This window comes from Eptesicus fuscus, chromosome 11 (assembly GCF_027574615.1).
Source record: "Eptesicus fuscus isolate TK198812 chromosome 11, DD_ASM_mEF_20220401, whole genome shotgun sequence".
Classification (NCBI taxonomy): domain Eukaryota; kingdom Metazoa; phylum Chordata; class Mammalia; order Chiroptera; family Vespertilionidae; genus Eptesicus; species Eptesicus fuscus.
Window position 1 is genome coordinate 1,128,995 of NC_072483.1, and position 25,217 is coordinate 1,154,211.

Consider the following 25,217-nt stretch of genomic DNA (forward strand, 5'->3'; position numbering starts at 1 on the left):
AGGCCCTCGCCACCCCACTGTCCGCATCCATAGGTACTGCATACATGCATATAAGATCTTTGTCCAGTCTCTTCCTGCACCCCCCCGACATTCCCTGCCCCCCCCAAGAATTGTCAGTCGGCTCCATTTCCATGCCCCTGATTCTATTTTATTCGCCAGTTTATTCTGTTCATCAGATTTTTTTACTCATTTGATTTTTAGATTCACTTGTTGATAGGTATGTATTTGTTGTCACTTTGCTGTTCATATTTTCTATCTTTACCTTTTTCTTCTTCTTCCTCTTCTTAAAGAATACCCTTCAGCATTTCATATAATACTGGTTTGGTTGTGATGAACTCCTTTAGCTTTTTCTTGTCTGTGAAGCTCTTTATCTGACCTTTAATTCTGAATGATAACTTTGCTGGGTAGAGTAATCTTGGTTGTAGGTTCTTGCTATTCATCACTTGAAATATTTCTTGCCACTCCCATCTGGCCTGCATAGTGTCTGTTGAGAAATCAGCTGACAGTTGTATGGGTGCTCCCTTGTAAGTAACTAACTGTTTTCCTCTTGCTGCTTTTAAGATTCTCTCTCTGTCTTTTGCCCTTGGCATTTTAATTATGATGTGTCTTGGTGTGGTCCTCTTTGGATTCCTCTTGTTTGAGGTTCTCTGCGCTTCCTGGAATGGTAAGTCTATTTCTTTCACCAGGTGGGGGAAGTTTTCTGTCATTATTTCTTCAAATAGGTTTTCAATATCCTGCTCTCTCTCTCTTCTGGCACTCCCATAATTCTGATGTTGGTACACTTGAAGTTGTCCCAGAGGCTCCTTACACTATCTTCAACTTTTTGGATTCTTTTTTCTTTTTCTTCTTCCGGTTGGGTGTTTTTGCTTCCTCATATTTCAAATCTTTGACTTAATTCTTGGGATCCTCTAGTCTACTGTTGAATCTCTGTATATTATTCTTTATTTCAGTCAGTGTATGCTTAATTTCTGACTGGTCCTTTTCCATTTTTTTTGCATTCTCACTAAAATCCTTGAAGGTCTCACTAAGTTTCTCGGAGGTTTCTAGAAGATTCTTGAGAAACCTTATAACCGTGGTTTTGAACTCTAAATCCAGTATTTTGCTTTCTTCCATTTCTTTCATTTGTGACCTGTTTCTTTGTTTCTGCATTTTTGCTGCTTCCCTGAGTTGATAGAGTGGCCTTGTGTGCTAGGTGTCCTATAGGGCCCGGTGGCTCAGCCTCCCCAGTCACCTGAGGTGGACTCTCTTGGTGCACCCCTTTGTGGGCTGTGTGCACAGTCTTGTTGTAGGTGAGCCTTGATTGCTGTTGGTATCACTGGGATGAATTGACCTCCAGGCCAATAGGCTGTGGGGACCAGCTGTGTCTACACTGGAAGAGCTGCTGTGCAGGAGACACCCTTATGGGGCAGGTCTTGCTTCAGTGGGGCTTTGGTGCTCACTGAGTCTGACCCTTGAATGTGTCACTTATGGATGTGTAGAGTTGTAATCTGGTATGGTCTCACACTGACCACTGGGTACACTGGCTCTAGGGCCTCCAGAGAGGTGCAAAGTCAGCCACTGCCTGGGGCCACCCAGCAGGACCTACAGAGAGATCTGCAGATTCCTCCTCTTTTTTTCTTTTTTTTTTAATTGATTTTTTTACAGAGAGGAAGAGAGAGGGATAGAGTTAAAAACATCGATGATCGATCAGCTGCCTCTTGCACACCCCCTACTGGGGATGTGCCCGCAACCAAGGAACATGCCCTTGACCGGAATCGAACCTGGGACCCTTGAGTCCGCAGGCCGATGCTCTCTCCACTGAGCCAAACCGGTTTTGGCAGATTCCTCCTCTTTATATGGGGTTTGGAAGTGCCCAGAGGAGTCCAGCTGTGAAGCAAGGAAGGCTGCTGCTGGTGCTAGCCTTGGGCCTTCTTTTGATAGCTTTGGGGCTCCCTGGCCCAGCTGCAGCTTTTTTGAAGGTTTTAGGCTAAGAAAGGACAGGCCATTCATATGCAAAAGCCGCTGCACACAGCTTGGGTGGGGCGGGGTCTCAGGGAATCTCCAGGGCAGAGCAAACAGCAATGGCTGCCAGTCAGCCCTGCACCGGAGAGGTCCCAGCACAGGAACAATGACCACTGCGAGCACCTCCGTCTGGAAGAAAGCCAACCCCCGCCCCCCCATTCCTGCCCCATAGCAGACAGTCCAGTTTCTCTCTGGGTCCCCCAGAATCTCGCCCAGCACTGGAGCTCAGAGCAAGCGGGAGCTTGTATATTCCTCCCGATTAAAAAAGCACACCTGGGTGCCCGCCCGTTCCACGCCTCCGCACCTACTACCAGTCTCATGCGTTTTCTTCTTTACCTCTTTAGTTGTAGTACTTCCACTCAGCCAGCTTTCCCGTGGTTCTGGATGATAGTTGTTCATCTTTTGTAATTTTGATGTGGTTGTGGGAGACAGCAAGTACGGGTGTTTACCTATGCCGCCATCTTGGTTCTCCTTAGTTTTTTCTTGTTATAATTGTAGAAAATGTGTAGAGGTAGTGAAGAGAAAAAGCACTCACTATTCAAAAGCACTTGGTTGTAGTTTTTGCCTTTTTTCGGTTGCTATTTCAATTAAAATTATGCTTGTATATAATTTTGATCACTTCTCCTTAAATCACCTTATAGATTTATAATTTATAATGGCTGCATAATAGTGTATCATGTGAATATGTAATTTGCTTAGTCACTTCTATAGTTTCTGATTTTTCCTCCTAAATAATGCAGTAGCCTACACTACATTGTATGTTTATGTGTTAGTTTATTCCATGTAGTGCTTTTAAATAACATTAAAATGACAAAAGCAATACATGCTTTTATGTAAACTTTTAAATAGAGAAAGCACAGATAAAAATTAATGTTACTCATAAATCCACTGCACCTTAACATTAACATTTTGAGTTACTTCTTTTTGGTCTTTTCTAAATGCATACATAAACATGATTGCTGGTTTTGGGTTTTTGAACTCTTAAGCAAAATCTTGATCATATTGTATTCCTTGTTGGGTTTTGTCTTTGACTTAGCATGGTAAAAATTCTTTTTAGTAAACATTCTTTAGTGACATTGTGTCACTAAATATAGTTTTACCATAATTATTTTTAAAAAAATATATTTTATTGATTTTTTACAGAGAGGAAGAGAGAGGGATAGAGAGTTAGAAACATCGATGAGAGAGAAACATTGATCAGCTGCCTCTTGCACACCCCCTACTGGGGATGTGCCCGCAACCAAGGTACATGCCCTTGACCGGAATCAAACCTGGGACCCTTTAGTCCGCATGCCGACGCTCTATCCACTGAGCCAAACCAGTTTCGGCTACCATAATTATTTTAAGCAAACCCATCTTGCTAATCTTTTAGGCTACTCTTGGTTTTTCACTGGTAAAGCTGTGATAAAACTGTTCACCAGTGCATTGCAGTTGTACTATCCTAAGGAAGTGGTGTGGAGTTGATGGATCAGAGATTAGTTTGTTGAATTTAGTGTGTTAGGTACAGTGTTCTGTGTGATTTCAGGCTTGGGGTCACTAGGCATCTGGCAGCTACAATCCTTCCGAGCGGTAACTAGCTGTAGATCAGCATGACGTGGGTGTGTGCATTTCAGTCGCTGGGATGGGGGCTCAGACTGTGGAGATCTGGGAGTGAGCAAGGAGAAATCTAGGCTGGCAGTTGGGTAGTTGGCGAGATCTGAGCTGGTAAGACTTCCAGTGTGGACTCACTGCAAGTATATAAATCGGGTTACATTGTCTGAAAGGGAGCAGATACTGGGGACTCTTGAGGGAATCTGAAGACAAAACCCCAAGGTCAAATGGCTGATGTTCAAAAGTCCCCTCTCTTCATCCCTCCATCCCTCTTCCCCCAAGGGGGTATTCATTAGAGAGGGTAGCACAGCTCTTTCTCGTCTGATAACGAATTTGTATGCTAACTCGGTATTAGTGCCACATGTTCAAGTTGATATGAAGTACTATTTAGAATTGGGATATTCCTAGAAAATCTAGGGTTGATGATCAGTATGATTCTTTTTCAAGGGGGTGGGATAGCGACTGGGGAGGCTCCCGACACAGGAGCTTCCCCCACCAGCACTGACCCTGGAGTGCCTCCCAGGCTCTGCCTTCCTTTAGCAGCTTTGCCTTGAGCTTCATGGGTAACTTACTAGTCAGCATGGGCAGGAGTGGGGATTAGGAAAACCCATCTCTTTTTAACCACTCAACGTTCTTAAGAGGTTGGAATTATTGGCGACCCTAGAGTCAGCAAGAAGAGTTCACCCTGATCTTCGACATGAAGGGCAGGCCTTTTCAGCACTTCTAAAAGGTGTCAATTGCTTGGCGACCACATCTTTTTAAAACATGTAATATTTTCAATATCAAAGTAATAACCAAACCTTTAGACATAAGGGACAAGCAGGAAGAGGTGTAAGAAATAAGCCCCCTGGATTGACTAAATTTTCTTTTCTTTTTGTGTCAGATATACTTGTTAAACCTAAGCCTAATGGATTGCTACTAGGAGTAATAATAGTCATGGTGACATTTGAGCATTGGCTCTGTCAGACCCTCCTTCTGGCTGACAGTGTTTTCTCATTTACGTCTCCCAGCAGTCCTGAGAGGAGTGCTGACCCGGGGCGTGACCGGCCAGGGTCACAGAACCTGCCGAGCAGAGCAGGGGTCCCCCGGGTGTGAAGCCAGAGCTCTGCTTCAGGGGTTTGCCTTGCTGACCCTCTGACCACAGCCGTCACACTCACAGCTCTTTCGCAGATGACTCTCCTTTTCCTCGAAGGTCATCGTTCTTGATGCCAGCACTGTTGGAAGGTGCATCTGTCAAGTGATCAACTCCACGTCAGTCTTTGAAAGGGAAAAGCATATAGGCAAGATGTAATCTGATGGAATTGGGGGGTTATAGTTTCTATTTTTCCTCCTTTCACTCATCTAGGAAATTTCCATGGACTGAGACAACATTTACCAGTAAGGCACAGACAGTTATTCTGCACGGAGAGTGTCTTGTGTTTCCTAACATTCTGTGGACCCTTGCTCTGCTGCTCCGGAAGTCACCACAGCATGTCTGGTTATTCCTGAGCTAGGAGCTCTCCTGGCTGCTAACTTTCAGATAAACGAAGATGAAAGCTAAACTAGGGTCATGGATTTCAATGATGGCTCTTTAATTTTTATCCCACTTGTAGTTTCAGGGGACCTCCAAGAAGGGTATCAGTCGACTGGATAAACAGATGAGGAAGTTCACAGACATCAGGAAAAAAAGCCGATCTGCACACGCAGTGAAAATCAGCATCGAGGGCAACAAAATGCCGTTGTGACCTTCCTGGGTCCCCGTCCTGCGCTAGGAAATGCGCAGTGGACTCTTCGGAGAAAGATGGTATTTTAAATTTTTTAGTGTATCTGTAAATGGTTCAGCTTGTATCAAATATTGTCCTAGCACTTGCCTTTCTCTCCGTTGTATTTAAAACCATTGGTGTGGGCTTTGTACAGAGGAATAAGTAGCCCCCCTTCTGTGGACTTTCACAATAAATGCCAGTCTGGTTTTGGGAGGCTGTCTTCATTTTCTGGGAGGAGTCATCAGTGGGGTGAGAATTGGTTCTTGGTGAGTGAAAGAGAATCTTAGCTATGACAGTGGTTTGTGATCTTTCAGAGTTCAGCCTGCCTACTGTCGTATAACAGGGCATTTGCCCGGTCTCTGTCCTGGGTTCCTGACCAGGAGCTTCGGAAGCCTTTGGGTGTCCTGGGTGATGGCAATACTGTGATTCTAATGAGGTGACTTGTGACCCGTATGTGGCTGAAGGATGGGTCAAGTCACCGGGAAGACCCCAGAGCTCTATTGTGGAGGATTGGGGCTTCGGGAAGGCCTGACCTACAAAGTGCTGAAGACTGAGTAGCCGTTCAGTCGCATCGATTGATTTTTGTCAATCGTGCCTAAATGGTGAGGCCCTAATTAAGAACTCCAGGTACCAAAACTCAGCGGAGCTTTCTGATTGGTGAGCACACTGACGTGCTGAGATGGCGACGTGCCTGATTCCACCACGAAAGGGTGGGAAGCGGTTTCCTCCCAGACCTCGCCCTCTGGGTCGTCTTTGGGCTGATCCTCCTGACTTGAATCCTTTATAATAAAACTACAAAGGTGGTGCTTTTCTGATTCCTGGGAGCCATGTTAGTGAATTCTTGAACCAGAGGGCTTCATGGGAGCCCTCAGACTTGTATGCAGTCAGCGAGGGTGGATGGGCTCCACCGGCAGCTGGCGGCGGGAATGGACAGTCTTGTGGGGTCTGGGCCCTTCAACCTGGGAAGTCTGGTGCTAACTCCAGGTTATTGATGTCAGAATTGCAGTATCTTAGCTGCAGTGAAAACAACCTACCAACAACATTTTGTTTCTTAGTATCTCTCTTGTCAGGGAAATTTTCATTCTTTTGATTTTTTTTTTAATATATTTTTATTGATTTCAGAGAGGGAGAGATAGAAACATCAATGATCGGCCGCCTTCTGCATGTCCGCTGGGGATCAGCCCGCAACCTGGGCATGTGTCCTGACGGAATCAAACCTTGCCTCCTGGTTCATAGGTCAATACTCAACCACTGAGCCACGCCGGCCAGACTTGCCTTTAATTGTAGCCACACCTCAGAAATATTGCAGGATCAGTTCCAGATCACCCCAATAAAGCAATCACAGGAGCTTTTTTGTTTCCCAGTGTATATAAAAAGTTGTTACACTACACTGTAGTTTGTTAAATGTGCATACCTAAATTTAAAAATACATTATTGCTAAAAAATGCTAACCATCACCTGAGCCTTCCGCAAGTCATAATCTCTGCTGGTGGAGAGTCTTGCTCCATGTTGATGGCTGCTGACTGATCAGGGTGGCATTTGCTGAAGGTTGGGGGGAGCTGTGATGATTTCTTAAAATAAGACAACAATGAAGTTTATGCATTAGTCGACTTCCTTTCACAAACGATTTCTGAAAGATAACTCGCCATAGTTCACCATAACAGATAGTAATGAAAAGTTTGAAATACTGCAAGAATTACCAAAATGAGGCAGACACAAAGTGAGCAAATACAGGAAAAATGGCACTGATAGACTTGCACACACTGGGTTGCCACAGACTTTCAGCGGGGAGAACATATCTAAAGTGCAGCAAGCCGGGCCTCCCTGTGGGAAGAACCATGAGAATGTGTTCTTCGTGGGTGGTGTCCAGCTGGAGGTGCGTGTCCGCTGCCCAGTGATCCCCGAGGCTTCCTCTGTCCTCTCCCATCGCCATAGAGAAGTTTTGCTGCCCCTGGTCCAGCTGCTCTTCCTGGCACCTAGTCAGACGCTGCCTGGGCCTGTGGGTCTGCTGCTCCGCCTGGGCTCGGGGCTGGGAACTCCGCGTGGGAGAGAATTCTGACCAAATGAACCCAGAGCCTGGGCGGAGCGGCCATTGCTGGCCAGGAGAGTGTGGCTCCTCTGTCCACACCCAAGAGTTGATTGGGGATTTGGAGGAGTTGGACAGGCTTGTGCCTTGAGAATCAGGCGATTCTCAAGCCTCTGAGCCCTGGCCAGTGTGGCTCAGTGATTGAGCCTTGATCCCTGCACCAGGAGGTCACCCATTCTATTCCTGGTCAGGGCACATGCCTGGTTGTGGGCTCAATCCCCAGTGTGGGGTGTGCAGGAAGCAGCCAATCAATGATTTTCTTTCATCATTGATGTTTCTATTTCTCCCTCTCCCTTCCTCTCTGAAATCAATAAAAATATATTTTAAAAAAAGAAAGTGGAGTGCAATAAGACAATATATGTCTGCAATTTAAATTGTCCTTTGGGGATGCTATAATGAAAAAAAGATTGTGAAATACTGTCCTAGAGGAAGTGTGAATACAATTTAGCATCACTATACCAACTGCTTCTAGCAGGCAGGCAATTGAGATAGAGATCATTATAACTTATGGCTACATCCTATTCTGGGGATACTTTTAAACTATTTTAAGTCTGCAGATTTAATTAGAAAACACTGATTAGTCCAGATGGTTAAGTGAAAGAATCAGTAATTCATTTTCATTACAGGAATTCTACTCTGAATTTGGTGTAGGCTTCTGGTCAAGATGACAGTGTAGGTAAACATGATACATCCTCCCACAGCCACGTGAAAATTACAACTAAATTACAGAACAACCATCATTGAGAACCACCTGAAATCTAGCTGAACAAAAGTCTTACAACTAAGGAGACACAGAAAAAGCCACCTCAAGACTGGTAGGAGGGGTAGAGATGCTGAATGAGCTGGTCCCCCACATGTGGGGTGGATAAAAATTGGGATATCTCAGCTGCGAAGGGCCCACCAGCCCTAGCTGGTTTGGCTCAGTGGATAGAGTGTCAGACTGCAGACTGAAGGATCCTGGGTTCAATTCCAGTCAAGTGCATGTACCTGGGTTGCAGGCTTGATCCCTGGCCCTGATCAGGACACAAGCAGGAGGCAGCCAATCTATGTGTTTCTCTCACATCGATGTTTCCGTCTCTCCTATCCCTTCTCTCTCTAAAAGAAAAAAAAAAAAAAGTAAAAGCAATGGGGAAATATCCTCAGGTGAATATTATTAACAACAATAAAAAAAGGTCCCACCTAAGGAGCAAGAGTTCCCAGACCCACATCAGAACCTCCAGCCCAGGATTCTGGTGCCCGGAAGAGAAGTCCCTATAACTTCTGTCTGTGAAAACCAGCAGGGATTTGAATGAGTTCCTCTTAAAGGGACCATACATAGATTTACTCAGATTGACTCGCTCTGAACTCCCAACACTGGGGCAGCAGCTCGAAAAGTGCCTTGGACAAACAGGGAGGAACTGAATTGTCTGGCATCAGGGTGAAGGCTGGGGGCACAGCTTTATTCCAGACAGAAGTGCTGGAAGAGGCCATTCTTCCTTTGCTGAGCCCTTCCCCACAGAGCTGGGCCTTTGGGTGCCATGTTTCAGTCTCCATCAACCTAACACTGTTCGCCCTGCCCTGGTGATTACCCGAGACCCCCAATTCCAATTTGTGGACCCATCAAAGCCATTTCCAGGAGCTTTCCCATACAACTGACCTCTTGCCTCAAGCTTGGGATGTTTCTAAAATCTCTCAAGCAGCATCTGGTCTTTCTGTACCCCATACCTCTTGCTAAGGGTAAATCCCAGTGATGTCAGCAGCAATCCAGGTTCAACTACAATAGGATTGTGCACTCAGCCCACACGGGTGCACCTGGAGCACCCAGCTCTGGTGACTGTGGAGGCTAAACCACTGGGCCCTACAGGACACCTACTACACAAGGGCAGTCTACTAAGTCCAGGAGACATAGCAGCTCTACCTAATACATAGAAACAAACACAGGGAATCAGCCAAAATGAGGGGATAAAGAAACAGGTCCCAAATGAAAAAAAAAGGAGAAATCTCCAGAAAAATAATTAAATGCAGGCCAACAACCATACAGATTTCAAAACAATGGTTACAAGGATGTTCAAGGAACTTAAGTGAGAACTTCAACAGAATAAAAAGGAACATGAAACCTTAAAAAAGAACCAGTCAGAAATGAAGGATACACTAACTGAAATGAAGAATAAACTATAGGGAATCAACAGTAGTGTAGATAAAGCAAAGAAATAAGTGATTTGGAATATAAGAAAGCAAAAAATACCAATCATAACAAAATGAAAAAAGAATTTTTAAAAATGAAGATACATATAAACAAATTGAGAGACAAAAATCACATAATCATATCAATTGATGCAGAAAAAGCATTTGACAAAATCCAACACCCTTTCTTAATAAAAACTCAGCAAAGTGGGAATAGAGTGGTCATACCTCAACATAATAAAAGCCATATGTGACAAACCCACAGCCAACATCATACTCAATGGGCAAAAACTAAAACCATTTCCCCTAAGAACAGGAACAAGGCAGGGATGCCCATTTTCACCACACCTGTTCAACATAGTACTGGAAGAGCTAGACATAGCAATCAGACAAGAAGAAATAAAAGGCATCCAGATTGGAAAAGAAGTAAAACTGTATTTGTAGATGACATGATATTGTACATAGAAAACCCTAAAGACTCCCTAAAAAAAAAATAGACTTAATAAATGAATTTGGCAATGTAGCAGGATACAAAATTAATACCCAGAAATCTATGGCTTTTTTATACACCAATAACGAACTCACAGAAAGAAAAAAACAATCCCATTTACCATTGCAACAACAACAAAAATTAAGATACCTAGGAATAAACTTAACTAAGGAGTTAAAAGACCTATAATTGGGAAACCACAGGACATTGAAAAAGAGATAGAGGAAGTCATAAACAAATGGAAGAATGTATATTCTATGTTCATGGGTTGGTAGAATCAACATCATTAAAATGTCCATACTATCCAAAGTAATCTATAGATTCAATGCACTCCCCATGAAAATACCAACAGCATATTTCACAGACCTAGAACAAACTATCCAAAAATTCATATAGAATAAAAAAAGACCTGAAAAACCACAGCAATACTGAGAAGGAAGAAGAAATTTAGAGGGATCACAATACCAGATATCAAGCAATATTACAAAGCCACTGTTCTTAAAACTGCCTGGTACTGGAATAAGAGTAGACATAGACTAATGGAACAGAACAGAGAACTCAGAAATCGATCCACGCCATTATGCTCAATATTTGACAAGGGCAAGAGCATACAATGGAGTCAAAATAGTCTCTTCATTAAATGGTGTTGAGAAAATTGGACAGAAGCATGCAAAAAAGTGAAATTGGAAAACCAACTTACACCAGACACAAAAATAAATTCAAAATGGATAAAGAACTTAAATGTAAGATGGGAAACCATAAAAATCTTAAAAGAATACATAGGCAGCAAAAATATCAGACGTATATCATAGCAACATGTTTACTGACACAACTCCTAGGACAATGGAAACTAAGGAGAAAATAAACAAATGGGACTACATTAAAATTAAAAGCTTCTGCACAGCAAAACAACAAAAAACAAAACAACAAGAGAGCCCACTGCATGGGAAAACATATTTACCAATGTTATATCCAATAAAAGTTAAGTCCCCCAAATTTATAGGGAACTCATACAACTTAACAAAAAGAAGATAAACAATCCAATTAAAAAAAAAAATGGGCAATGGACCTAAATAGACACCTTTTGAAAGAGGACATACAGAAGGCCAAGAGACATATGAAAACATACTCAAAGTCACTAATCATCTGAGAGATGCAAATCAAAACAACAATGAGGTACTATCTCACACCTATCAGAATGGCTATCATCAGCAAATCAACAAACAACAGTGAGGATGTGGAGAAAATGGAACCCTCGTGCACTACTGGTGGGAATGCAGACTGGTGCAACCACTGTGGAGAACAGTATGGAGTTTCCTCAAAAAATTCAAAATGGAACTCCCACTAGTCCCACTTTTAGGAATATATCCCAAGAAATCAGAAACATCAGTCAGAAAGGACATATGCTCCCCTATGTTCATAGCAGCACAATTTACCATAGCTAAGATTTGGAAACAGTGTAAGTGCCTGCCCATCAGCAGATGAGTGGATTAAAAAAACTGTGCTACATCTACCTAATGGAATACCACGCTGCTATAAAAAAAGAAGGAACTCTTATCAGTTGCAACAGCATGGATGGACCTGGAGAGCATTATGCTAAGCAAAATAAGCCAGTTGGAAAAGATAAATATCATATGATCTCACTCATTTGTGGAATATAATGAATAACATAAACTGATAAATAGATTCAGAGATATAGAAGCATCTAACAGACCATCCAACTTCAGTGGGAAGGCAGGGGAGGAGGGGGGTAAGAGATCAACCAAAGGACTTGTGTGCATGCATATGGGCATGGCCCATGGACACAGACAGTAGGGGGTTGAGGGCATGTGCTGCAGGGTGGGAGCAGTCGGGGAGAGGCCAATAGGGGAAAAGGAGACATATGTAATACTTTAAACAATAAATTTAAAATAAAAATATTTTTTAATCTAAAAAAATAAAAAGAAAAAAAATGAAGATACTGTAAGAATATTCTGGAACAACTTCAAGTGTACCAACATTCACATCATGGGGGTACCAGAAGAAGAAGAGAGAAAGCAAGCAATTGAAACCTATTTGAAGAAATAATGATAGAAAACTTCTCTAACTTGGTGAAGGAAATAGACATACAAGTCCAGGAAGCATAGAGTCACAAACAAAATGAACCCAAAGAGTCCCACATCAATATAAGTGATAATTAAAATGCAAGAGGTTAAAGACAAAGAGAGAATCTTAAAAGTGACAATAGAAAGCCACTTAGGTACCTATAAGGGAGCACTCATAAGACTGTCAACTGATTTCTCAACAGAAACTTTCCAGGCCAGAAGGGATTGGAAAGAAATATTCAAAGTGATGGAAAGCAAGGACCTATGACTTATTACTCTACCCAGCAAAGCTATCATTTAGACTCAGAAGACAGATAAAGAGCTTCCCAGACAAGAAAAAGCTAAAGGAGTTCATCACCACCAAACCAGTAGTACAGGAAATATTAAAGAGTCTTCTTTAACAAGAAGAAAAAAGATTTGAAAGTGAAAAATAAAATGATAATAAATACATAGCTATAAGCAATTGAATCTAAAAAACAAAATAAATGAACAAGCAGAACAGAAACAGACTCAGATACAGAGAATATTTGACAGTTGTCAGATGGGAGAGGGTTGGAAGTTGGGTGACAAAGGTGAAGGGATTAAGAACTGCAAATTAGTAGTTACACAATAGTCATGGGGATGTAAAGTACAGCGTATGGAGTATAGTCAATAATCTATACATATAAAGAGGTAATATGCAAATTTGTCTGGGACACCGTAATGGTCACAACCAGACAAATTTGCTCATTGGCTAAGCTCCCTGTATGCTACTTGCAGTGTTCTTGATAACTTCAGTAATAAGAATCCAAGAAGGTGATCTAGGATTTTTCCACCTCACTCCTGGAGGAAAAAACAAAGGTCTGCTGCTGGAGGGGATAAGAAATGTCATATCCTGCCCTAGCCAGTTTGGCTCAGGGGATAGAGCCTTGGCCTGCGGACTGCAGGGTCCAGGTTTGATTCTGATCAAGGTCATGTACCTAGGTTGCAGGCTCCTCCCTGGCCGGGGCCCAGGTCAGGGCTCATGCAGGAGGCAACTAATTGAAATGTCCCTCTCACATTGATGTTTCTCTCTGTCTTTCCCTCTCTCTTCCACACTCTCTAAAAATCAATGGGAAAATATCCTCAGGTGAGGATAAAAGAAAAAAAGAAAAAATGTCATATCCTATGAAAGACACATCTTGAAAATGCCTGAAGAAAGTTGTCATTTTTTTCATGGTGAAGGGACAGGAGTCCATGTTGATGAAAACACCTTGGCAGCCAGTAGTGGCAGCAGCAGCAGGGTGATGGGATTGGCACCTTCCCCTGATCAGCCTGCATTGGGAGGCCAGACTGTGGGGAGTGGACCTAAGCCATCAGTAGGACATCCCCTGAGGGCTCCTGGACTGAGAGAGGGCAGGCTGGGCTGAGGGACACCCCCCCCCCACCCAGTACACTAATTTCGTGCACCGGGCCTCTAGTATTCTAATAACTATATGTCATTTCAGACAGCTATGGGATTTATTGGAATAATCACTTCTAAGTTATATAATGTCTACTTGTGGCGTGTACACCTGAAATAAAGATAATATTTTATGTCAATTGTAACATGGTGGAGGCCTGGAGTGGGGCAGGAACCAAGTAGATTCTAAAAAGCAATATAAACAAAACAAACAGAGAACCAAGATGGCGGCATGGTTAAACAACTAATCTGCTGCCTCGCACAACAATTTCAAAAATACAACTAAAAGATAAAACGTCTACCACCCAGAACCACGGGAAAGCTGGCTGAGTGGTAGATTTACAACTAAGGGGAGAAAGGAGCACAAACGCTGAAAAGCTGAGGTACGGAGGCGCTCGAATCGGGCTGGCGGCGGGTGACTGGGTGCGCGGTTTTTCTTCAACCCACAGGGAGACAAGCTCCCGATCACTCTGAAATCCAGTTTCTGGGGACACGCGGGGGACCCAGACGCCTACGAGGAGAAGCTGGACTCTCAGCCATTGGGTAGGAAAGTGAGAGTGACTTTTTTGCAGAGGTGTGCCCAGCAATCATTGTTTTACTGCGCTGGAACTCAGGGCGCAGGGACTTGGAAACGTGGAAAGGCAGAGAGGGCTGACGGCAGCCATCGCCGTTGGCCACGCCCCAGCCTAGTGACGCCCTGAGACCACGCCCCGCACATTCTACAAACCCGCCCAGGCTCCACACATCGGCTTTTGCATATAAATGGCCTGTTCTGTGGCAGCTTAACCAAATAAACTGCAGCTCCAGTCAGACTGCTCCAAAACCGCCCAAGCAAAGGAGGAGAAAACTAGTTCTTGCTGTAGCTCCTGCTGGGGGACACACAGTACACAAGGGTACACCAAGAGTGTCCACGTCAGGTAACTGGGAGGCTGACCCATTGAACCAATAGGACATCTAGTACACAAAGCTACCCTACCAATTCAGGGACGCAGCAAAAATGAGGAAGCAAGGAAACAGATCACAAACCAAAGAATTGGTGGAGAACAAGCGACTGGACATAGAGTTCAAAACCACGGTTATAAGGTTTTTCAAGAATTTCATGGAAAAGGCCGATAAATTCAATGAGACCCTCGAGGATATGAAAAAGGACCAACTAGAAATTAAACATACACTGACTGAGATAAAAAATATTATACAGAGACCCAACAGCAGACTAGAGGATCGCAAACATCAACTCAAAGATTTGGAAAACAAAGAGGCCAAGGACACTCCTCCAGAGAAGCATGGAGAGAAGAGAATTCAGAAAGTAGAAGATAGTGTAAGAAGTCTCTGGGACAACTTCAAGCGAACCAACATCAGAATTATGGGGGTACCAGAAGAAGAGAGAGAGCAAGATGCTGAAAACCTATTTGAAGAAATAATGAATGAAAACTTCCCCCACCTGATGAAAGAAATAGACTTTCAAGTCCAGGAAGCACATAGAACCCCAAACAAAAGGAATCCAAAGAGGACCACACCAAGACACATCATAATTAAAATGCCAAGGGCAAAAGACAAAGAGAGAATCTTACAAGCAGCAAGAGAAAAACAGTTAGTTACCTACAAGGGAGCTCCCATACGATTATCAGCTAATTTCTCAACAGAAACCATGCAGGCCAGATGGGAGTGGCAAGAAATATTCAAAGTGATGAATAGCAGGAACCTACAACCAAGATTACTCTACCCAGCAAAGCTATCATTCAGAATTGAAGGGCAGATAAAGAGCTTCACAGATAAGAAAAAGCTAAAGGAGTTCATTACCACCAAACCAGTATTATATGAAATGCTGAAAGGTATTCTTTAAAAAGAGGAAAAAGAAGAAAGATAAAAAATTATGAACAACAAATGCATATCTATCAACAAGTGAATCTAAAAGTCAAGTGAATTAAAAATCTGAGGAACAGAATAAACAGGTGAACTTAATTAGAATCAGAGGCATAGAATGGGAGTGGATTGATAATTCTCAGGGGGAAAGGGGTGTCTGTGTGGGGAGTATGGGAAGAGACTGGACAAAAATCATACACCTATGGATAAGGACAGTGGCGGGGGGAGGTAAGGGGAGAGGAGGGATGGGAACTGGGTGGTGGGGAGATATGGGGGGGGGGGAAAGGAGAAACAATTGTAATCTGAACAATAAAGATTCATTAAAAAAATAAATGAAATAAATAAATAAAAATCAATAAAAACATTAAAAAAAAAAAAAAAAAACAAAACAAACGGAAACATTCTCAGAGATACAGAGAGCAGGCTGATGCTGCCAGAGGAGGGGGGTGGCAGATGGGTGGAAAGGTGAAGGGATTAAGAAGTACAAGTTGGTAGTTACAGAATAGTCATGGGTGTAAAGTACAGCACAGGGAATATGGTCAATAATACTGTAGTAACTATGTAAGTATATGATTGTCAACCCACGATGCAGTCCACCCGAAACTAATACAAAATATTGAATGTAGTAGTGATTTTAAAAAACTAAAAAAATACAGTCAAACCTCAGTTCTTGAAACTCTCTTCTTGAATATTTTTGTTTTTGACCACATTGTTCATGGAAAATGTCTCAGTTGTTAAACAAAACTTCGGCTCTCAACTGGACAACCCTTTCATGCTGATACCTGTAGGATCAGTCACACTTCCCTCAGGCAGCAAACAAAGGAGAGAATTTGCAAGTATGAGTCAGTTTACCACTAAACCTCACATTAACATATCATGAAATTGTGCAGTGAATAGTTGCATATTCTTTTTTTCTTTTTGTTGCTGCTTATTATTAAATACATACAGTAAGTCACCATGGATCCTCAGAAGGTTAGCAATAACAGCAAAGTGAACAGGAAAGTTGTGAGAACATCAATAGAGCTTAGACATGTACTGTATATAAGAAAGATTAAAACGGAATCATTTGGGGGTTTGGAATAGATTAATTCAATTTACGTTATTTCTAAAAGGAAATAATGATTCGGTTTTCATGCAAATCACTTCTCGAACAGCCTTCCAAAATCAAAAACTGAACTTAATTCCACTGTAAACAAAAATAGCATTGAGATTACTGAAGGCTTATGAATAACTGACATTGACAGCTACAATTACTGGGAGAAACTAAAGAATTCCTAAATAAGATATATATTGTGATCATGTTTCACAATTTTTAAGATGTCAGTTCTCCCCTAAATTTATCAATAATCTTATTGCAATAACAATAAAAATATCAGAATTTTTGTAATATTTAACAAGCTGATTCTACAATTTATATGAAAATAAAAAGGACCTAGAATAGCAAAAACAACTTTGAAAAAGAATTAATGTTGAATTTTTGTTTTTCTTTGAAAAAGAAAAAGGGGTGGCTTACATTAATTACATATTTTAAAGACTTATAGAGCTGCAGAAATCAAAACCATGGTATTGCTATAAAGAGAGACAAATAGATCAATGGAGCAGAATAAAAAAGAGTCTAGGACTTTTGCCAAAGTTTCTGAGACAATTCAATGAGGAAAGGATCATCTTTACAAGAAAGAAGTTTTTATAAGTACTCCAACCCACTGGACATGCAAAAAATTAAACCTCACATCTTACCTCAGACCACATACAAAAAATAACTCAAAATTGATTGTAGACCTAAAAGTAAGAACTAAAACAATATTTTTGGAGAAAATCTTAATGACCTTGAGTCTGGCAAAGATTTTTTTTAAACATGACAGATAAGCACACACTATAAAAGAAAAAAATCTATAAATTGGGAGCGCCCGGAGTTCCCTGGTTCAAATCTGCTGAGATCAGCTGGGCGCGCCTCCCAGGGGCCTATCGACATCCCCAGGCCCCAAACCTGGCCCACTCACCAGAGGCCAAAAGGCCAGCGCAGTTAGTCCTTCTTAGTCAGGGAACAGTGATGTTCCAGAAGACCGGAGAAAAAACAAGCAACGCTTAGAGAAACGGAGTTACACTGCTCTATTTAGGCTGGTGGTCTCAGTGGAGTCACCTCCAAGAAAATCGAAGCAAAGCGAGATGGTGGGAGCTTTCCTTTATATTCCATTGGTCTCCTTGTCCTCCAAATATGGGTTTTTCCAGACCTTACATTAGATGACTAGCCTACAAGGTCAGATGGCTAATCTTATCTTCCCTATTATTCAAGTAAGCTAAAAGCAAAGTTAATTTACAAAACAAGGGACCGTCTAAAAATAGCAGAGTTGACTCACAGAATAAGGGATCATCTAACTAGCAGAGAATTTCAAACAGCAGTTTTACAAAATAGAGGTTACTATGCTTCAGGTTGACAACACAGTTTGGTTCTGCTTCTCTGGGAAGGCTTCAGATGTTGAGAGAATTAGCCTTTAGCCCCCCCCCTTTTTTTTTTTTTTTAATATATTTTATTGATTTTTTACAGAGAGGAAGAGAGAGGGATAGAGAGTTAGAAACATCGATGAGAGAGAAACATCGATCAGCTGCCTCTTGCACACCCCCTGCTGGGGATGTGCCCGCAACCAAGGTACATGCCCTTGACCGGAATCGAACCTGGGACCCTTGAGTCCGCAGGCCGACGCTCTACCCACTGAGCCAAACCGGTTTCGGCAGCCTTTAGCCTTCTTATTCCCACCTCCCCCCCCACCCACACACACACACACACACACACACACACACACCTGCCCTTGTCCCACAAGCTTTTCTTAGCCTTGTGGTACAACAACTACGGGATGTTATGGTGAACGGGGGTGACAACCGTTCTTTAGCTGCTTCCTGCTGATAAGGGGTGATGACCAAGGGGTTAACATCCCATTTCTTCCTCTCAGAGAGGTTTGTAGGGAATTCTGGTTTGTAGGACCATTTGAAGTTTAAAGGCATCTAGGCTAGATGAGATAAAGCGAGTTAAAAGATTTAGAAGGCATGGTCCTAAGGTTACAGCTGTGAGTAGTATTAACTGGTCCTGTCTATGGAAGGAGCTATTTCTCGACACCCCCCTCCCCCCACCATGTAGCCTAGGACTCGGATAACTTCTGTCTTCTTTTTGAAACTCGATCAGCTAGTTTCTTGGCCTCATCCCTTGTAATACCAGCCTGGTTAGCATAAAAACAGCACTCTTCCTCAAGGAACAGGCACAGCCCTCTTTTCTCTGCTGTGAGAAGGTCTAGTCCTCTTCGATTCTGGAGAGTAACGGCTCGCAGTGAGTCAATCTGATCCTGTACTGTAACAATACTTTGGGCTATTTCTTCTAAGCTGTCAGCAAGGTCTTTGGATAGGCTCCAATAGTAGGAGAGGGAAGTTGCCAGTCCCCCTATTCCAGTGCTAACCCCTGCTGTAATGCAGAGTGTTATAAGGAGAGGGAAAGGCAAAGCCAGCACTCGCTGGCTAAGGTGGGTTGGTCTGATTTAAGAGGGAGAGGGTGAGGTTAAGCGTTCGGTAAAGATAGTGAGGACTTAAGAGGCTCTCAAGAGGCAGAGTGTAGACCTGAGGGTGGTCGAGATTAAGAGAGTTCAGTAACAGTAAAAAAATTAGTCTCATCTTATTCCTTTGCTGTGTAGGCAGTAGTAATTTTATGGTACTTCTGTGTCCTATCAAGGGCAGAAGAGTTTTCCTCCTGGTATTAGTCTCGGTCCCGGCAGCACTCATAAAAAGACAAAATAAGAATTATTAGAAAGATAAAAACAATGATTATCCAGAAATACCAGAGCTTTAGGTGAAGATAAGATTAGTGTTAGGGAGAATTCAGCAGGATGTTATCTGAATTCTTTGGAGCAAGTTGATCAGCCAGGTCTGCTGTCTTCTTGAGGGTGATCCGCAGGGGGTGTTTCTGGTCAGAAGTCACCTTCCACTCAGACTGGATGTCACTCAGCTGGTGGGCTGCTTTTACCCAGGAGTGGTGGATCCAGGTGTTCAGTCCTGCAACCTTGAGAGCTGTGGGGGTGGTTAGTATGACTGGATAGGGTCCCTTCCAAATTGGCTTAGGGGGCTCCTTTTTCTAGGGGCTCCTGGTCTCCAGGTTTATAAGGGTGTACGGCTGTTCCTAGAGAGATGGGTAACCGATCAGGAACCCATCTGTGGACATTTAAGACAGTTTTTCCAAGTCCTTGTAGTTTCTTCTGGATTTCCAAGTTTCCAGTTTCCCCCAAATCTCCCGTTAGCCAAATTAAGGGAGGGGGTCTACCATATAGAATTTCAAAGGGAGAGAAACCTACCCTGGCCCTTGGGGCACAGCATACCAGCAGGAGTACAAGAGGCAAGATATCTGTCCAGGGTAGGGTTGTCTCTTGGCATAGCTTAGCCATAGCCTGCTTTAGAGTCCGGTTCATGCGTTCCACTTTCCCTGAACTCTGAGGCCTATAGGCTGTATGTAGGTTCCATTTAATTCCTAAAGCCTTAGCTACCTGTTGTACTATTTCTGCTACAAAGGCTGGGCCATTATCGGACCCTATGGTCAGAGGCATTCCATACCTCGGAATTATGTCCTTCAGCAATGCCTTAGTGACTTCTCTTGCCTTTTCAGTGTGAGTGGGATATGCCTAGACCCAGGTGAAAACAAAAACTAGCAGGTATTTATTCCCTCTGCTAGGCCCTATTTCTGTAAAATCTACTAAGTCCTCAAAGGGAGCTTGCCCGCAGCGCTGAACTCCTATTGGTCCCACAGGACCCTGTTTGGCATTGTTCTGAGCACAGAGGAGGCAACGCTGAGAGACTGAGGCCCACAAGGAGGGAAGACGGGCAATTAGGTAGTACCTGCCTAACAAAGCTTCTAGGGCAGTCTTCCCTAAATGAGTGAGTTCATGCTGCTGGAGGACTGCCTTATGGGCTGACTGTTCTGGGACATAGACCCTATGATCTGGGAGTATTTACTAACCTTCCTTTGTTCTTTTGCCCCGTTCTTGCTGGGCCCATTTCTCCTTCTGAGGAGTGTATTTTGGAGGTTCAGGTAATTCGGGGGCCAACATGATCCGTGACGGTGCTACTTGTTCTTTAGCAGCCAGCTTGGCTGCGGCGTCAGCACGTTGGTTTCCTTCTGACACTGAGTTTTTCCCTTTCTGGTGACCTTTGTAATTGATGATGGCTATTTCCTTGAGCTCCTAGACTGCTTCTAATCATACCCGCAGATTTTTATATAGGAGCCCCTGATTCTGGGTCATCCAAGCATGAGTCAGCCAGTGCTTCCCCCTAGCTTCCATTAGGGTAACAACAGAATGAGGTATTTTACATTGTTTTGTCCCAGGTAACCTTATCCACTTCTTTGACTAATAATGCTGTGGCTGTAATGGCCCTGGGACACAGGGGCCACCCGGAGATAACCAGGTCAATCTGCTTGGAGAGATAGGCTACTGGTCTTTGCCAGGGTCCAAACTTCTGGGTTAGAACTCCTAGGGCTACCCTGCTGTTCTTGTGAATGAAGAGGTTAAAGTCCCATGTCACATCTGGTAGCCCTAGTGCTGGGGCCAGTGAGCTTTGCCTTTATGGTGATGAAAGCCTTCTTCTGCTTGGGACCCCAGTTGATGGGTGCCTTCTTTTCCTTCTTTTTTTCCACCCTGTCTTGGTTAATGAAAACCTTGTTTGCTATCTCTAGCAGCTCAGTATATTTTTTTCTTGCAAATCCTTCCAGCTTCTGTAATTTTCTTCTTATATCAGCTGGGCTTGGCCTACAAAAGCTGTATTTACCATAGTTTGAATTTCCAGGGCCTCAGGGTTAAAGGGGGTGTAGATCCGGTATGCCTCACATAGTCTTTCATAGAAAGCTGCTGGGCTTTCATTAGGCTTCTGGAAGACCTTGGAGATTTTAGCCATATTGGTGGGCTTCTTGGCTCCGGCCATGACCCCCTGGAGGAAGGCCAGCCAATATCTTTCTAGCCTGGCCCTTCCATCTTCTGAGTTCGGGCTCCAATCGGGTTCCTCATCTGGGAAGGCCTCCCTGGCCCATCTGTCTGTATCTAATATTCCTGCCAGGGCCTGGGTCTGGAGCCACTTCCGAGCCTCTGATACTACTCTCATGCGCTCCTCAGTGTTAAAGAACGTGAAAAGGAGCTGCTTGCAGTCCACCCAGGTGGGCTTCTGGATCTGGAAGATTATTTCTAGATCTCTCATGGCCTGAGGTTTTTCAGAATAAACTGGGGTATGATGTTTCCAATTCAGGATGTCACTTGTGGTAAAGGACTGATAATAATAGACTGGCCCTCCCTCCTGTAAGGTCACATCTTCGCCAAGCATTTGGGCATCCCGAATCTCCCTGAGAGGCATCTGATATGTCAGTTGTGGTTTGGGCTCCCTGTCGGCTGAACGCAAGCACCGCCCAAAGGCTCTGGAGAGCCCGGTTGAGGAGAGACGGAAGGGGGCGGTGTTTCTAGACTTTTCAGACCTTCCAGACCAGCAGGGGGAGCACTTGGTGCTGCCTGTGGCACATATGGAGGTGGTAAAACTGGCGAGACTTCCTCAGGGGGTTCCTGTAGAATAGGGGGCTGAACTTCCTTCTGAGGGACCTGTTTCTTTTCTCCTGCCTGCTTCTGCCCTGCCTGCTGCTTTTCTCCTGCTACTAAAACCTTACTCTGTCCCTTCTTACACACGCAGAACTGGACCCAAGGCGGCAAGGTTTGAGCAATTTCTAACCAGCTGTCTATGTAGGGAAACTGATATGGGTGTCCTGGGTCTCCTGTGACTACATTCTAGACTGCTTTTACAAGCCCGGGATCGAAAGACCCCGTGTCCGGCCAGCCCACTCCAAATTTGGGCCACTGTGACTCTCATAAAGTCCTTAATCTTTCCTTTGAGAACTTTATGCCATATACATTATCTGAGAAACCCTCCTTGAAATGACTCAGCATACATTTCAAGGGTGTCTTAGCCATGCTGGGTCCCCCTCCCATTGTGAAACAGAGGGAAACAACCCCCACTGAGAGGAGGAGAAAAAAACAGGAACTTCGGAGAAAAATGACTTTAGTTGGGCAAAGAAGACAGAGGAGGAGAAAGGTGTACAGGGAAATTTCTAGTGGATTGAAGTCCTGGAGGGTCCCCTGATAGAAAAGATCTTCAGTAAGGAGAAACCAAGATGGCGGCATAGGTAAACACCTAAACTGCTGCCTCGCACAACAATTTCAAAACTACAACTAAAAGACAAAACGTCTATCACCCAGAACCACGGGAAAGCTGGCTGAGTGGAAGTTCTACAACTAGAAGGAAAGAGAAAAGAGCATTGAGACGTGCACAAGCGCTGAAAAGCTGAGGTATGGAGGCGGGTGAATCGGGCTGGTGGTGGGCAATTGGATGTGCTGCTTTTTTTCAACCCGAAGGGAGACAAGCTCCTGATTACACTGAACCCCAGTTTCTGGGGAGACACGTGGGACCCAAACTCCTACGGGGAGAGGCTGGACTGTCTGCCATCAGGTTGGAAAGTGAGGGTGACTTTCTTAGAGAGGTGCACCCAGCAATTATTGTTTACTGCGCTGGAACGCGGGACGCGAGGACTTGGAAATGCGGAAACTCAGAGAAGGCTGACTGGCAGCCATCACTGTTTGCCACGCCCTAGCCTAGTGATGCCCTGAGACCCCACCCCGCACAATCTACAAATACACCCAAGCTCCACGCAGCGGCTTTTGCATATAAATGGCCTGCCCTATCGCAGCTTAACCAAATAAACTGCAGCTCCAGTCAGACAGCTCCAAAACCTCCAAACCCCAAGCAAAGAGGAGAAAACTAGTTCTTGTTGTAGCTCCTGCTGGGTGGCCTCAGACAGTAACTGACCTGCACCCCATTGGAGATCCAGAAGCCAGTGTATCTAGTGGTCAGTGTGAGAGGACACCAGATTTCAACTACTCTCGTAAGGGACACATTCAAGAGGCAAACTCAGTGAGCACCAAAGCCCCACTGAAACAAGTCCTGCCCCATAAGCGTGTCTCCAGCACAGCAATTCTTCTGTTATAGACACAGGGGGTCCTCACAGCCAATTGGCCTGGACGTCAATTCCTCCCAGTGACACCAACAACAATCAAGACTTAACTACAACAAGGCTATACACACAGTCCACAAAGGGATGCACCAAGAGTGTCCACCTCAGGTAACTGGGAGGCTGAGCCACTGGGCCCTATAGGACACCTAGCACACAAAGCTACCCTACCAACTCAGGGAAGCAGCGAAAATGAGGAGAAAAGAAACAAAGCACAAACAAAAGAAATGGCGGAAAACAAATGACTGGATATAGAATTCAAAACCACGGTTATAAGGTTTTTCAAGAATTTCCTAGAAAAGGCTAATAAATTTAATGAGACCCTCGAGGATGTGAAAAAGGACCAACTAGAAATTAAATATACACTGACTGAAATAAATAATATTATATAGAGACCCAACAGCAGACTAGAGGAACGCAAGAATCAAGTCAAAGATTTGAAATACAAAGAAGAAAAAACACTCAACCAGAAAAGCAAAAAGAAAAAAGAATCCAAAAAGTTGAAGATAGTGTAAGAAGCCTCTGGGACAACTTCAAGCGTACCAACATCCGAATTATGGGGGTGTCAGAAGAAGAGAGAGAGCAAGATATTGAAAACCTATTTGAAGAAATAATAACAGAAAACTTCCCCCACCTGGTGAAAGAAATAGACTTACAAGTCCAGGAAGTGCACAGAACCCCAAACAAAAGGAATCCAAAGAGGACCACACCAAGACATATCATAATTAAAATGCCAAGGGCAAAAGACAAAGAGAATCTTAAAAGCAGCAAGAGAAAAACAGTTAGTTACCTACAAGGGAGCACCCATATGATTGTCAGGTGATTTCTCAACAGAAACTATGCAGGCCAGACGGGAGTGGCAAGAAATATTCAAAGTGATGAATAGCAAGAAACTACAACCAAGATTACTCTACCCAGCAAAGTTATCATTCAGAATGGAAGGTCAGATAAAGAGCTTCACAGACAAGAAAAAGCTAAAGGAGTTCATCACCACCAAACCAGTATTATATGAAATGCTGAAAGGTATTCTTTAAGAAGAGGAAGAAGAGGAAAAAAGTGAAAATAAAAATTATGAACAACAAATACATATCAACAAGTGAATCTAAAAATCAAGTGAATTAAAAATCTGAGGAACAGAATAAACTGGTAAATATAATAGAATCAGGGGCATAGAATGGGAATGGATTGATAATTCTCAGGGGGGAAGAGGTGTGGGGGGTACGGGAAGAGACTGGATAAAAATCGTACACTGATGGATGAGGACAGTGGGGGGAGGTAAGGACAGAGGGTGGAGTGGGAACCAGGTGGAGGGGAGCTATGGGGGGAAAAGGAGAAACAATTGTAATAATCTGAACAATAAAGATTTATTAAATAAAAAAAAATCTTCAATTCAGTCACAGGTGCTGTCAGGGGTGAGCGAAGAGGGGTAGAACTAAGTTATGTCCTCCAGGAGGGCCCTAGTAAATCACTGAAAATGACAAGACACACAAATGAAATAACTGGGTAGACAGGGTCCGTGAACAGATAATTATAATAACACTAGTTGGATTTCGTTTTCTTTGATGTCCAGCAATTTTATTCTGCTAGGCTCGGATCCAGAAACCTCCTGATCCTCTGTTTAAAAGTGAAAGACTTTTTAAAAAAAAATATTTTCCCCTCTTCCCCTCCCTTTCTGCTGTTCTTGGCAGGGGGAGATAGAGACCTGTT

The 25,217-nt window shown here is 43.5% G+C and overlaps 1 protein-coding gene across 6 annotated transcripts in view; it reads left to right on the top strand.

Moving 5' to 3' along the window:
• The window catches only part of IWS1 (interacts with SUPT6H, CTD assembly factor 1), a 45,281-nt gene extending 39,735 nt beyond the window's left edge, over positions 1-5,546 (top strand). For 2 of the 6 annotated variants that reach the window (XM_054722777.1, XM_054722774.1), the window contains one exon: positions 5,184-5,308. In XM_054722777.1, coding sequence (XP_054578752.1) covers positions 5,184-5,224 — 41 coding nt within the window. In that variant the 3' untranslated portion in view covers positions 5,225-5,308. Of the gene's footprint in view, positions 1-5,183 lie in introns of all 6 variants that reach the window. The other 4 variants (XM_008158136.3, XM_054722773.1, XR_008557395.1 and 1 more) reach the window with 3 other exon arrangements.
• The last annotated feature ends 19,671 nt before the right edge of the window (positions 5,547-25,217 follow it).